At 36.0% G+C, this 15,061-nt stretch overlaps 1 protein-coding gene across 3 annotated transcripts in view; it reads left to right on the top strand.

The window, feature by feature from the left end:
- GPBP1 (GC-rich promoter binding protein 1) overlaps positions 1 to 13,254 on the top strand; it is a 72,641-nt gene extending 59,387 nt beyond the window's left edge. For all 3 annotated transcript variants that reach the window (XM_082623781.1, XM_082623783.1, XM_082623782.1), the window contains 4 exons: positions 1,125 to 1,292; positions 1,769 to 1,956; positions 6,398 to 6,500; positions 12,760 to 13,254. In XM_082623781.1, coding sequence (XP_082479907.1) covers positions 1,125 to 1,292; positions 1,769 to 1,956; positions 6,398 to 6,500; positions 12,760 to 12,918 — 618 coding nt within the window. In that variant the 3' untranslated portion in view covers positions 12,919 to 13,254. The remainder of the gene's footprint in view (positions 1 to 1,124; positions 1,293 to 1,768; positions 1,957 to 6,397; positions 6,501 to 12,759) is intronic.
- Positions 13,255 to 15,061: the final 1,807 nt, after the last annotated feature.

Genomic DNA, 15,061 nt, shown 5'->3' with positions numbered 1-15,061 from the left:
AAGTTTCTAACAAAATTTCCAAATATCCTAAAATGTAGAGAAAATCATACAGTGAAACACCCATATACTTATCAACCAGAAAGAGTAATTTTTAAGAGAAGAGTAATGAAAACGGGTATTTTGACTTTTGCCACAGACTTATGCTATGCTGTCTGATTGAACCTTGACTAAAAATAAGGATTTTTATTGTATAATCTTCTTTTGGGGATGATGGACACTAAGAGAGGGCAGAGAGGAGGAAGAAAAGGGAAAGGTGCATATTATTATTTTACTGACTTTGAAGTAGCTTACGTATTTCTTTCTCATTTGGCCAGCTTTCTGAAACTTCTAGATCAGGGACTTCCCTGACCAGTTCAGGGTCAAAAGACACTTGTGACTGTATTGTTATAACTGAGATTGGTCTGGGTACTATAGTGGAACATTATAACCCCTCATATACTAGTTCTCAGTCATAGAATTTTAGAGCTGTGATGGAAGGACAAGCATTCTCAGCTGGTCGTCTGTGGCTTAAATTCTGCGGATGTTATTGCCAACAGTTAAGCATTTTGGTTTAGTCCCATGGCTTAAAATACCTGTGACACAGAATTCTAACATTCTCTTTTCTTTTGTACTCCACTGTCAAAGTATCAAAAACAAAAAGGACTCCAGTACATGTTCTGTTACTGTCCCCTCCTGCTCTTCCACAAAAATTTTCCCTCGTAAAACCCTATCTGATAAACTCAATGTGTACCTGTGTGTAAAGAATTATAATAGTTCGTATGGGAAGCTGTTACTAGAACCTTAGAACTCTGTGGAACACAATTTTTAAAACTGCTTTATTTTGAATTATAGAAATGTTTAAGCAATTTCAGGATTCATTTTATAAAATAGTATTTAAAGCCCTAATTTAGAATCATAGTTCTTGGTATTATCAGACCTTAATTGTTTTTGGGATAAAATTTTTATGTTTACTCATTAAGTGGGATAGATAAAAATGACAGTCATAGTGGAAAACAGAGTTTAAAATAGAATTTAAAATCAATTTTGTATTGGGAAGAAGGTGAAATAGAAAGTCATGGTAGTTGTAAACTTTATATTGATATTCTCTGTCTACATTTATCAACATTTCTGATTTTTTTTCTTAGTGTAATCGCTCAAATTCCTCTTCACCTGTTGACAAACTTAATCAGCAGCCTCGTCTAACCAAACTGACACGTATGCGCACTGATAAGAAGAGTGAATTTTTGAAAGCATTGAAAAGGGACAGAGTAGAAGAGGAACATGAAGATGAAAGCCATGCGGGCTCAGAAAAGGTAATTGAACTTGCAGTGTAATTCTTGGTTTGACATTAGCATGTCATTGGAATAGGTGGGCCAATATTACTTATTTAGGACCTTTGAATATTTTCATATTTCTGAAAGCAAGACTAGGTAGCTATTTGCATAAATAATGAATTCATTTCTAAAATAGATTTTCTTACTCTGTAGTTCCTGTGCAAAAATGAAATTTAAAAAATTCCTGTTCACGTTTGTGTTTTTGGTTTTCCCCATCTTGCCTACGTTTATTTATCCTTTTAGTTTTGTCTTTATTGAATAGATGTGAATACATAGAGTCAGAAAGCTGTTGGTACCCTTCACAACTTAGTTTCACATCTTATGAAACTGTCTCCTAAATGATTATATAAGCATTACAGTTGTTTTATCAATGAAAATCTAACCAAGATCTATTAAAGTTTTTTTTTAAACAATTCTATTCTCTAACTCATTTTTTTTAACTCTTCAAAAATCAGGATGACGACTCATTTAATTTGCATAACAGCAATAGTACTCACCAAGAAAGGGATATAAACCGAAACTTTGATGAAAATGAAATTCCACAAGAGAATGGCAATGCCTCGGTAATTTCCCAACAGATCATTCGGTCTTCAACCTTCCCACAAACTGATGTTCTTTCTAGTTCACTTGAAGCAGAACACAGGTTAGTATTTTTACTTCTGTCTCTACCCAGAATTTTGATTTTATTATAGAAAATTGATTTTTTAACAGCTTCATTGAGATATAATTTATATACTATAAATTTTTTACTCAGTTCACTAAATTTTGATGTATTTGAAGTTGTGTAACTGTCACCACAGTCTAATTTTAGAACGTTTCTTTCACTCCAAAAAGAAACACTGTGCTCATTTACAGTTACTCCTCATTGTTACTCTCTGTCCTTAGGTAACCACCAGTTTGCTTTCAGTAATACTTTATCAAGGTTCATCTGTGGTGTAGCATGTGTTTCTCTGAAAATTGAGTGATATTTCTTTTCCATGGCTTCAAATTTTCTGTAATTTTTTTTTTTTTTTTTTTGGTTGCGGGATCTCAGTTCCCAAACCAGGGATCGAACCTGGGCCACAGTAGTGAAAGCCTGAATCCTAACCATTAGGCCACCAGGGAACTCCCTGTAAACTTTCTGATTCTTAAGTTACATACACATATAAGTTACTCATATTGCTTGATTTAACAACTTAGGCAACAGTGACACAATTCTCAAGGATGACAATTTTTTTGTTAAAAAATATAAAATATGAAATAGGCACATATATTACTATTATTATCAAGTTTCAGTATGTCGTGAAGGTATTGAGGATAGCTTCAACATCAGAGGGATAGTTGTTACCTTGTCTAAGCACCAAAAGAATTAATAGAAATGAGTGCCAGAGAAATTCAAGGGAGTTTGGGGGTAGATAGCATTATGGCTTGAGTACCAGTCAGAGTTTTAATTGGGACCTAAATTAAATCTTAAAGGGTGAGACAGTACGGGCAAGGGTACTGGGTAGTCATTTTGGAATAAAAAGGGGCATGAAAGGATATTTAGAGTTGAATACATACCTAGTTTGTTTTAGGGTTAGTGAATAGAATATCTTGACAGGAGTGTGGAGTCCTTAATGGAATTAGAGATAAATTGAAAAGGCAGGGCCTTAGAGATCTATTCAAGCTCTTTCAATGCTTCAGATGAAGAAATAGCTCAGGGAAGTGAACAAATTCGCCTGTGTCTTATACCTGGTTTGTGGAGAGTAGGATTTGTGACCCAGGTCTTCCACTTCTAGTCCTGTGCTTTTTCTAATGTAAGGAATTTGAATTTGTGGTCATGGTGTTAAGGTTAAGGAGTTTGTTCTTTAGGAAGTGGGAAGCCATCGAAAATATTTAGTGGAGGGTGGTAATTGTGAAAATGGTATCAGGGTGATTTGGTAATAATTTGAAAGAGAATAGGAAGAAATGCTAATGAAAAGGCAAAGTGCAGATCACTGTTGTGGTGTATTCCTAGTTGTGGGGAATAGGGAAATACAGAGTTTTTGTTTAGAAAGCTATTCTAGAAACAGTTAACAGTTACAGCCCTTGGAAGTGGAAAGAGGAGAGAATGGACAGTTAGGAATACTTGTTTTTCATAACATTTGAAATAATTTGTTCCATCTGCATTATTATTTAGTTATGATTCAGTTTTTAAAAGTGAAACAAATAAAAGTAAGGATCTAGTGAAAGGTGTGAGATTGTTTTTACCAGTCTAGATCTGTAGACTCTGGACTGGGTGGCATTGAGAATGGAAGTGCCATTCCACAGGGAGGCCATCTAGGTTACAGTGAAGACAAAGCTTTAACTGATTAAAAGAAATGTGAGAAATAGTAATTAACAGTGATGGTGACTGCGGCATTTTAGTCCAGAGGCAGCAGAGTTTGGTGCAATGTATACTAACTTACGAGGCAAAAAACCAGAATTCTACTCCTTTGTTTGCTGTCAAGTAGGCAAATTGTTTTTACTTAAGAGATCCTGGTTCTTCATCTGTAAAATCTGGGTATAGTGTTACATTTTATTTCCAGTCTCTGAGCACTGTTATTTTATGAGATTGTTTGAAAATGTGTAAAGGCTACAAAGTAGCCAATATGTGACAGGTTCAATTTGAAAGATGAGTTAGGTGTAAAAAGGAGTATGTTTAAGGGATGTAATTATGGAATCTTAAAAAAAAAATGGTTCTGAAGAACCTAGGGGCAGGACAGGAATAAAGACGAAGACGTAGAGGATGGATCTGAGGACACGGCGAGGGGGAAGGGTAAGCTGGGACGAAGTGAGCGAGTGGCATGGACATATATACACTACCAAATGTGAAATAGATAGCCAGTGGGAAGCAACCGCATAGCACAGGGAGACCAGCTCAGTGCTTTGTGACCACCTAGAGGGGTGGGATGGGGAGGGTGGGAGGGAGACGCAAGAGGGAGGGGATTTGGAGATACATGTATACATACAGCTGATTCACTTTGTTATACAGCAGAAGCTAACACAACAATGTAAAGCAATTATACTCCAATAAAGATATTTTTTTACAAAAACCAGTATAATCAGACAAGATATGTGGCCATATAAGAAACAGAAGCTTTGAAGGCTCTAAGTCAAATGCAACAGTCATGGCTACAGTATTCGTTGTTTTTTTTTTTTTTTTTTTTTTTTTTTTTTTTTGGGCGGTACGCGGGCCTCTCACTGTTGTGGCCTCTCCCGTTGCGGAGCGCAGGCTCACCGGCCATGGCTCACGGGCCTAGCCGCTCTGCGGCATGTGGGATCTTCCCGCACCAGGGCACGAACCCGTGTCCCCTGCATCAGCAGGCGGACTCTCAACCACTGTGCCACCAGGGAAGCCCTATAGTATTCTTGTTTGCCCAACTAGAGAAAGTGGTTGATTCCCTGTTAATCTTTTTTTTTTTTAACTGAAGTATAGTTGATTTACAATGTGTTAGTTTTTGCTGTACAGCAAACTGATGCAGATTCTTTTTCATTACAGTTCATTACAGGATACTGAATAATATAGTTCCCTGTGCTATACAGTAGGACCTTGTTGTTTATCTGTTCTTTTTTTTGTTTAATTAATTTTTGCCTGCATTGGGTCTTTGTTGCTGCACACGGACTTTTCTCTAGTTGTGGCGAGTGGGAGCTACTCTTCATTGCGGTGCGTGGGCTTCTTATTGTGGTGGCTTCTCTTGTTGCTTAGCACGGGCTCTAGGCGCACGGGCTTCAGTAGTTGCGGCACGTGGGCTCAGTAGTTGTGGTGCACCGGCTTAGTTGCTCCACGGTATGTGGGATCTCCCCGGACCAGGGCTCGAACCCGTGTCCCCTGCATTGGCAGGCGGATTCTTAACCACTGCGCCACCAGGGAAGTCCATCTTCGCAAAACTTTTAATCTTTTGAGCAAAGAACTGTTCCAGGCACCTTTTATAGTCTTCCAGGGAGTTGAAATTTTTTCCGTTAAGAGAATTTTATAAAGACCAAAATAAATGGAAATCTGAAGCTGCAATGTCTGGCGAATACGGCTGATGAATCATAACTTCCCAGCCAAGCTGTAACAGTTTTTGCCTGGTCAGCAAAGAAACACTTGGTCTTACGTTATCCTGATGGAAGATTATGTATTTTCTGTTGACTATTCTGGATGCTTTTCGTCGAGTGCCGTTTTCACTTGGTCTAATTGGGAGCAGTACTTGTTGGAATTAATCGTTTGGTTTTTCGGAAGGAGCTCATAATAGAGGACGCCCTTCCAATCCCACCAAATACACATCACCTTCTTTGGATGAAGACTGGCGTTTGGTGTGGTTGGTGGTGTTTCATTTTGCTTGTCCGATCTCTTCCATTACACATTGCTGTACAGTATCCACTTTTCATCACCCGTCACAATTTGTTTTAAAAACGGAATGTTTTCGTTATGTTAATTAAGTAGAGAATCGCATGCGGAAATATGGTCAAGAGGGTTTTTTTTCTTCTGCTTAACTTAGGCGAACCCAAACATCAAAGCGCGTAACATAACCACACTGGTGCAAATGATTTCCAGTGCTTGATTTAGATATTTTGAGTATGTTGGCTATCTCCCGCATGGTATAACGTTGATTGTTCTCAATTAATGTCTCGATTTGATCGCTATTGACTTCAACTGGTCTACCTCACCATGGAGCATCGTCCAGCGAGTAATCTCCAGCACACTTCGCAAACCTCTTTTGACACATTCGATCAGTCACAGCACCTTCTCCATACACTGGACAAATCTTTTTGTGCTTTTCAGTTGCGTTTTTATCTTTCTTGAAATAATACAGCATAATATGCCAAACATGTTCTTTGTTCCATCTTCACTGTTAAAATGGCTACACAAAAATTCACCAATTTTGATAAGCTTTTTTTTAAAATGCATGCTGAATATGACAGCTGTTACAATACAGTCTAACAAAATTGTTTCAAAAGAAGTTAAAGACAACTAAGCGCTACTAGAGCCATCTTACAGAAAAACGAACGAACCTTTTGGCCAACCCAATAAAATAGATCATGTTTTCTTGCTCACAGTGTAAAAGGAATTATCTTACTTGGGTTAAGTTCTAAATTAAATTTATTCTTTCCCCCCTTTCCAGATTGTTAAAGGAGATGGGCTGGCAAGAAGACAGTGAAAATGATGAAACATGTGCTCCCTTAACTGAGGATGAAATGAGAGAATTCCAGGTTATTAGTGAACAGGTAAGCGCTGAATCATATAAGTTCACTTTAAAAATTGCCCTTCCTTAATCAGAACAACATAACTAAGCATTTTTGGGGGGTGGGGAGAAAGAAAGTTTTACAGTTTTATTTAGGAATTTGTTAAACATCACACTGTAGGTCAGATTTGCCTTTTTTTTAAATAGGTCTGCAATGCTGACTTCTTTAAATCCATGGATCTGCAGTGCTTAGGAATTAGTGTAAAGAATATGTCTGATTTGTCACTTTTCAGGTATTTAAAAAATGACTTGGGGATAAGAAGTAGAAAACAACAGTAGCTTTGCCAAATGTAGCTTCATTTTTTTATCCTTTTCTTGGCACAGGAATATTTTATATTCTAGAACATCTTTTTTTAAATGTCTTGATAGTTGCCGTTTTGAAAGAGTATTCCTTAGAAAATGTACAGTAGAGTGTCAGGGAGTTGAGATTTTTCTTTTTCAAATCCATTATAGTTTTTTAAAATAGTTCTGGTCATGCAGAAGTGATTTTCTATATGGAGATATTATAATTTATACTACAATCTTCAAAACACTTCTTAAATGTTTTGAATGAAATCTTTGAGGAAATTAGTTACGTTTACTTAATAATAAAATAGACTTCATCGTCCTAATTAAAAATTTGTGGCAAAATACGCATAACATAAAATTTACGATTTCAACCGTTTTTAAGTGTACAGTTTTGTGGCATTAGGTACATTGACATTGTTATGCAGCCATTACCACCGCTCACCTCCAGAGCTCTTTTCATTTTGTAAAACTGAAACTCTGTACTCGTTAAACCATAACTTCATTCTCTGCTCCCCCAACCCTGGGAAACCACCACTCTACTTTCTGTCTCTGAATTTGTCTGGGTACCTCATATAAGTGGAATCATGCAGTATTTGTCCTTTTGTGACTGGCTTATTTCACTTAGCAGAATGTCTTTGAGATTCATCCATGTTGAAGCATGGGTCAATCAGAATATCCTTTTTTAAAGACACAATAATCCATTATATGTGTATGTACCACATTTTGTTTATCCATTCATTCATTGATGGACACTTGGATTGCTTCCACCTTTGGCTATTGTAAATAATGCTGCTGTGAACATGGGTGTATAGTTATCTGTATCTATCTATATCTATCTATCTATAGATAGATACCTATACACCCATGTCCACAGCAGCATTTATATCTATAGGTAGATAGATAGTCTATAGATAACTGTAGACTCTTATCGATATCTGTAGAGTCCCTGTTTTTAATTCTTTGAGGTATTTACGCAGAAGTAGAATTGCTGCATCATATGGTTATCTATTATTAACTTTTTGAGAAGCTGTCCTACTGTTTTTCTGTAGTAGCCACACCATTTTACATTCCCACCAGTGGTGCTCTCTTCCCTCTCATTTCTCGTATTTTTCTCCCAACACCATTTGTTGAAAAAGACTGTACTTTCTGTATTGAATGGTCTTGGCACCCTTGTTAAAAATCATTTGTATATGCAAGGGTTTGTTTCTGGGCTTGCTATTCATTGGTCTTCAATTCTGTTTTTGTGGGAGTTTTTTTTCCTATAAATTTATTTATTTATTTTTAATTTTGGCTGTGTTGGGTCTTCGTTGCTGTGCACGGGCTTTCTCTAGTTGCAGTGAGCGGGGCTACTCTTCGTTGCGGTGCACGGGCTTCTCATTGCGATGGCTTCTCTTATGGAGCATGGGTTCTAGGCGTGCGGGCTTCAGTAGTTGCAGCATGTGGGCTCAGTAGTTGTGGCTCACTGGCTCTAGAGCGCAAGCTCAGTAGTTGTGGCGCACGGGCTTAGTTGCTCTGCGGCATGTGGGATCTTCTCAGACCAGGGCTCGAACCTGTGTCCCCTGCATTGGCAGGCGGATTCTTAACCACTGTGCCACCAGGGAAGTTCTGTATAATATGTTTTGAAATCAGCAAGTATGAAACTTCCAACTTCGCTCTTCTTTTCAAAAGACTGTTTTGGCTATTCTGGAATCCCTTGAGCTTTTATAAGAGTTTTAGGATGGGTTTTTCTGTTCCCGCAAAAAATAACCGTGAGATTTGATAGGAATTACATTGAATCTGTAGATTGTTTGTGGTAATATTTGCATCTTAACAATGCTAAGTCTTCTAATCCGTGAGTATGGGATGTTAATGTTTTTAAAAATTTCTTTCAGCAGTGTTTTGTTGTCAGTGTAGAAGTCTTTTGCCTCCTTGGTTAAGTTCATTCCTTATAATTAAGAATAAGTATTTTTTCTTTTTAATGCTATTATAAATAGAATTGTTTTCTTTTTAAGAATTGTTTTCTTAATTTACTTTTTGGATTGTTCATTGTTACAGAAATGCAGCTGATTTTTATGTATTGGTTTTATGTCCTGCAACTTTGCTACATGTGTTAGTTCTCACAGGTTTTTAAATAGAATTTTTAGGCTTTTTACATATAAGATCATGTTGTCTGTAAACAGAGATAATTTTACTTCTTTTCCACTTTCATATTTCTTCCTTCCCAGTTAATGTAAATTTTTAATTCGGAAGTTAGTGAACCATGTTATTTTTCACAAGCTGATTATGGGTAATACTTCTGAAGGATTTTTTTTGTTTATTATATTGTCCAATTTACAAACAAAAAATTCATGTTAGGTGTACAGTTGGGTGAGTTTTGACAAATGTATATAGCTGTATGACTATGATCCCCAAAAGTTCCTCATTGTCCCTCTTTGCATTTAGTTCTTTTACTCCCAGCTGCCCCTGGCAGACACTGATTATTTGCTTTCTGTCCCTATAGTTTTGCCTTTCCACAATTTTTTTTCCTGAATACCTTTTTTTTACATTAATTTTTATTTGAGTATAGTTGATTTACAATGTTGTGTTAGTTTCTGCTGTACAGCAAAGTGAATCAGCTATACATACACATATATCCACTCTTTTTTAGATTCTTTTCCCATATAGGTCATTACAGAATATTGAGAAGAGTTCCCTGTGCTATACAGTAGGTCATTATTAGTTATCTATTTTATATATAGTAGTGTGTATATGTCAATCCCAATCTCCCAAGTTACACAGTGTTTTACTAATTGAACCATATATTGTTATAGTCCTGGATCTGGTTACTTTCATGCTTTTGAAACTCACCCATGTTTGGTGAGTAGTAGTCCATTGTGTGGGTTTGCCATTTTGTGTATCTCTTTGAAGGATTTGTTTTGAATCTGAAGAAAGGCATCAAGAAAAACCACTTAGTATCATTACCATAAGGTAGTAGTCAAGGAAAACATAATATTGCCTGACCAAGATAATTGGCTTTAAAATCCTGTTATGACTGGGGCAGGTAGATAAAACCCTATTGATAATAAAATAATTAACTGATATAAAAAATTTGTGCATACTGTGGGTTGGAGAGCAATGGCCTGTAAGTATAATGTCCATTTTTTAAAAAACTAAAGATAAAGACATGAGTATATTTATGTTAATGATGACATGTCATTTGACATTTAGATGCCTAAAAAACCATTAGGGCCTGATGCTGTTTATAAAAGTATTCATATTGTATCTGGTAACAGTCGAGAATCTGAGTTTAAACTCCTTCTCTTCAAATTCTGCAAACATTTATCAAGTGTTCACTATGCCCAAGATTTTAGAGTTTATGGAGATGAGCTCCTTCACAGTGCTGCAGTTTAATGAAGATAGGTAGATTCCCATATAAAGCGGAATGTGGTAGCAGTTTTCAGAATATTTAAGGTGAGGACAGGAGAGAGAGAGAGAGAGAGAGAGAGTCATGCAAATTCATCAAATGTTTCTTGAGGTCCTATTCTAGAGTGCTGGGAAAACACAAAAAATTTTGCCCATGTAGAATTTACATTAATTAATTAATCTAGAGGTCAACGCCAGTTGCAGTAATCTGGAAAAGCATAATTGAGTTGGGTTTGAATTGGCCTTTGTCAGGTAAGATGAGGGAATGACATTCCTGGTGTAGGGAGTGAACAAAGGCAAAAGTAATAAGAGTTCAGGGTATGCTGGGGTTCAGAGTGGCTGGAGCATGGGGTAGAAAGATTTTAATGAAAGATCTTGATAACAGTAATAAGTAGGGTGAGTCTAAGTCCTAGTTTGCCTTGGAGAGTCCCAGTTTATGCATGTTAATCCCGCTGTATTTATTAATGGCACGTTTACTCATTCTCAAAAGTGCCCTAGTTTGAATGATAAATTAACGTGGCCTCCCTAATTGTGAGTAACGTCATGTGAGCTCTTAATGCCCTCTAGGTAATTGTGCTAAGTGCATTTTTGTAGTATTTGTATGAAGTAGGTAATATCATTAGTCCTGCTGTGTAGATGACAAAACTTAATTAGGCTCATAGTGGTTGGGTAACTTTCTCTAGGTCTGTACAGTGTATCATTAGTGGAGTTGGAAGTTGAGCCCAAGTCTGGCTGACTTCATAGCCTGTGCCTATAACTGTGATATAAGGTTGAAAAAACACATTGTGGTCATATTAAGGTTTTTGTATGCCATGTCAGGAGTATAGATTGTGTTTTATTATAGGAAACCTTTTGAGGTATTTTTAGGTATGTGAAACCATTTGTACGTGTGGAAGTACAGGTATAGTGTAAGGTGTATATTGGAAGTGTAATTGTGAAGACTGGGAACAGGATGGTTAGTTGGGAATATATTGTAATAATTAGGGAAGGGGTAAATGAGGGCCTGAAGTAGAGAAATGACAGTAAAACGTGGTCTTGATGAGACTGAGATCTGAAATAGAATCAGCAGGATTTTGAAATTTCAACCTATGAACTGATAATTATATCATTATTATAGACAGGAATGGAGGAGGAGGAGCTGATTTTAGGAGACTGTGTATATATATATAGACACACATGTATGTATGTGTGTAATTCTATGACATAAATACATGTATATGTAAAATAGACAAGTGTGTGTGTGTGTGTATTTCCCCCCACGCCCCCCACCCCCCACCCCCAGGGTGGGGGGAGGGTGCAGGCATTTAGAGAAATCAGAGATAAAGATCAGATTTGGTTTTTATCATAATTGTCCACAGTTGATTTTAAGCTGTGGAAAGATTAGGTGGCACTGGGTGATAAATCATGTGAAGCAAGGATAGAACTTTGAGGGATTAGAAAGGTGTACCTTTAAAAGAGAGATGAGGTGTATTTGTAACCATCACAGTGGCTGAGAACGCCAGAGACTGAGAACACTGAGCCACATGGCTTTTGTTTTTCTTAGTAAAGTTGGTGGTGAGGTCATTTGTTCAAAGTAAAGGGAGGTAGCTAAATACGGAGGGAAAAAGGAAAACTGAGAGCTAATAAGACTTGTTATTTCTAGTTATCAAGGTCTGTAGCAAAATTAGCTATGATGTAAGTTGCCCTTTGGGTTTGGATCTTATCCTAATCCTTATGACTTAAAAAAGCCCTCTAGACTATGACACCTATAGATAGTTCCAAATATTAACTTATTATATAACTGGATTTGGTCTTACAGAAATTTGTATTTCTCATTTTGATAAAAATTACCAGTCTCAGACATTTTTCTTACTTATACCATACTTACCATACTAACCCTTCAGTTCTGATTTTCAGAAATAACTTATTATTTTTTTCAATATCTTAATCTCTGTGGTTAAGCAAAGGCCTCTGTTTGATTTTGTTACCTTGTACTTACCTTATTTGAATACTCCTTACTTACTGGAGTACTTTGTATTCTGGTTATTCTGCAGAGTATGAATACAGTGGATTGTGGGGTATGTTAATAGCCTAGTTAGGTCAGAATAATAAAAATAACAGCTGTAGCTTAGTGGTTGCTCATTATATTGTAGGCAGCACCTGAAGATATTTATTACAGTTTTCATTAAGGAAATGAAAATTTGGGAAGGTTAATTCCTTAACAAGTGACAGACTTAGAATTCACACCTACCCTGTCTGGATCCAAAATCTTTTCACTAGACTAGTACTATACACCATATATATATATATATATATATATATATATGTATATATATATATTTTTTAATAGTGGTTTGGTAAGTGATAAATGCAGTTCTCCCAAAGGTAGTGATTTATTCATAGGAAATACTTTGTTATATTGGTTGGATCAATTACCTATATCTAACTAGTTTTTCAAAAATGATATCATAATCTATGGAGTTATATTACCTTCATTGCATTCATGGGTACATTTGATTATTAGAGCATTCTTAATTTGTAGTAACTCTTGGAGGATAGTTTGTTTATTCAATTTATTTTTGTTGACATTTTAGTTACAGAAGAACGGTCTGAGGAAAAATGGTATTTTGAAAAATGGCCTGATCTGTGACTTCAAGTTTGGACCCTGGAAAAACAGCACTTTCAAACCCACTATTGAGAATGATGACACAGAGACAAGTAGCAGTGACACATCAGATGACGACGATGTGTGAAGGATTTCCTAACAGCTTTAGAAATTTTAGTGTGATACATCTCTCATACAGTTTGGGGTGAATTGTAAAAATGAAGAACTATAATTTATGTAGTAAAATACCCCATTAGAAGATGATTTTTTTGGGGAACTTCAATATGAAGAAAACCAAGAATGTTGTGTTGGGCTGTGTTGAACATTATTTCTTTGTTAAATGAATGTTGTAGAAATGAGGACTTTGGTTGATCCAACATTGACTTTCTTCATCACTGCAGCATTTCTCTGACTAGCAATGTGACGATGTAACAAATGAGATTTTCTCATTTAATAATAAAAAAATTGTGTAATGTTTTGCAAAGCTTCTGTCTTAAAATGTCCAGGTCTTAAGAAAAAAGGCAGCTTACACTGTTTTGCTTGCAGAGTCATATCTTTTTCGTACAGTGGAAATCCTCAAGTCCACTTTGTGCGGCTCCCCTCACCCTCACCCCTCCCCCCTGCAAAAAAAGGACAATGTAGCATGTTGGCTAAAACTGGAGCAAAGTGCACTAAAACATTAATTTCCTGAACTCAACTATTGTACTAGTTACCTTTTAAAACATAAATTGCTCTTTAGCCATTTGTAGTTCAGTAAATGTTACAGCAAAGACTTGCCACATTTTCTTCCAAATTTTAAGAGGTGATTTTCAAGAGCTTTATTTGGGTATGTTGTCAGACCAGGATTTTCAGAGTTGATGGAAAAGAGTCTTGTGGGAAAACTTATTTTGATAAATTATTACACATGCAGAAAAACTGATCACACTGACTGGATCTGTCCACAACATGAAAAATAAACTGGATTTTCAGAATATTGTCGTTCTCTGTAGTGTTAAAGGTATTGGTCTGTAAACATAATGTGCTTTATTCACTTATTAAAACAAAGTTAAACTTTATTAAAGATGGTGATTACCTTTTGAGTTTAGAGAAAGCAAGCTATGGAAAATAGCTTTTTTATTATCAACTGCTTAACAAGTTTATTAAATGAATGTTAACCACTTTATTTTTCATTTGCACGTTAATTTTAGAATCATTTCTGTTTACTGCTCACTGGAAGAGTAATTTTTTTTTTTGTATTTTTGATTTTTCTGATTTTCACATTTGCTTTAGCTTCCTCCATCCCACTCCCATGTTTAAATGTATTCTGATTGTAAAGAGCATAATCTTAGAGCAAAAATGTTTTAGGTTTTATGTCTGATTGAGGTAATCCTCAAGATTTTTAAATTGTGTTTTCTCAGAAGGCTTCAGTGTTTTTGCTGTTTCCATTTCAGTAATCCTACCCAAGTTCTCCAGCTTCCACCAGAAGCCAGATTTTTTTGGTTTACACTGAGACTGGTGGTGTTGGGGAAATTTAAACAAAACACAATTTCAACCCCACAAAATTTATGGAGGGTGGCCTAGAGTGGTAACAAAGTATTAAATATATCTTAAAGTTATCATTTAAAATCAGCCTTTATTATATAATATGCCACAAGTCAGTCCAATCACTTAAAGTAAAATGTAGCATTAGCCACAAGAGAACCTGAAAGTATGCTTTCACAAAGCTCTGTCAGTATCATATATTGAATGTTTTTGGGATTCTTAGATTTCACTTTCGTTTATGGGTTAATAAAATCTATCAGATGCAAATTGTATTTGCTAACACAAGCTAGAAGGGATCTGAGAAATGTGGTTTACATTTGAAATCTAATGTGTTTTCTAAATAGCTTTCAGAAAAGATTCTGGAATTTTTAATTTTTTGGCATTTTCTGCTTTCTATTCAGATAATTTTTTTTTGCCTTAACTCTTTATCAGCAGTTATTACTTGTTTATTGTGTATTCACACATTGTCATATTGAATGTGTTTAGTGTGTCAAGATACAACAGTGTGATTATGTGTTACATTATAGCCTTAACCAGTTTGGCTACTGAGTGGGTGGAGCCATGCAAATGTATTTTGATAGAATGGTTAAAGCTTAGCATAATTTTAAGTTGCTGTTGAAATAAGGGCAGCTGGTAGAGTTTGAACTCTATTGTTTGAAAGGGAGCCCACAAGTAGGAACTAGTTACATTGTACATCTAGTGTGAAATTGCCAAACCCAGGACATGGAGGCCTGAAAAAAAATTTTACTACTTTTGATTGCTTCAAACTC

The sequence above is a fragment of the Mesoplodon mirus genome (assembly GCF_964341445.2).
Source record: "Mesoplodon mirus genome assembly, chromosome: 5".
NCBI lineage: Eukaryota > Metazoa > Chordata > Mammalia > Artiodactyla > Ziphiidae > Mesoplodon > Mesoplodon mirus.
Note: the sequence above shows the minus strand (reverse complement) of the source record. Positions and strands in the feature narration are given on the sequence as shown.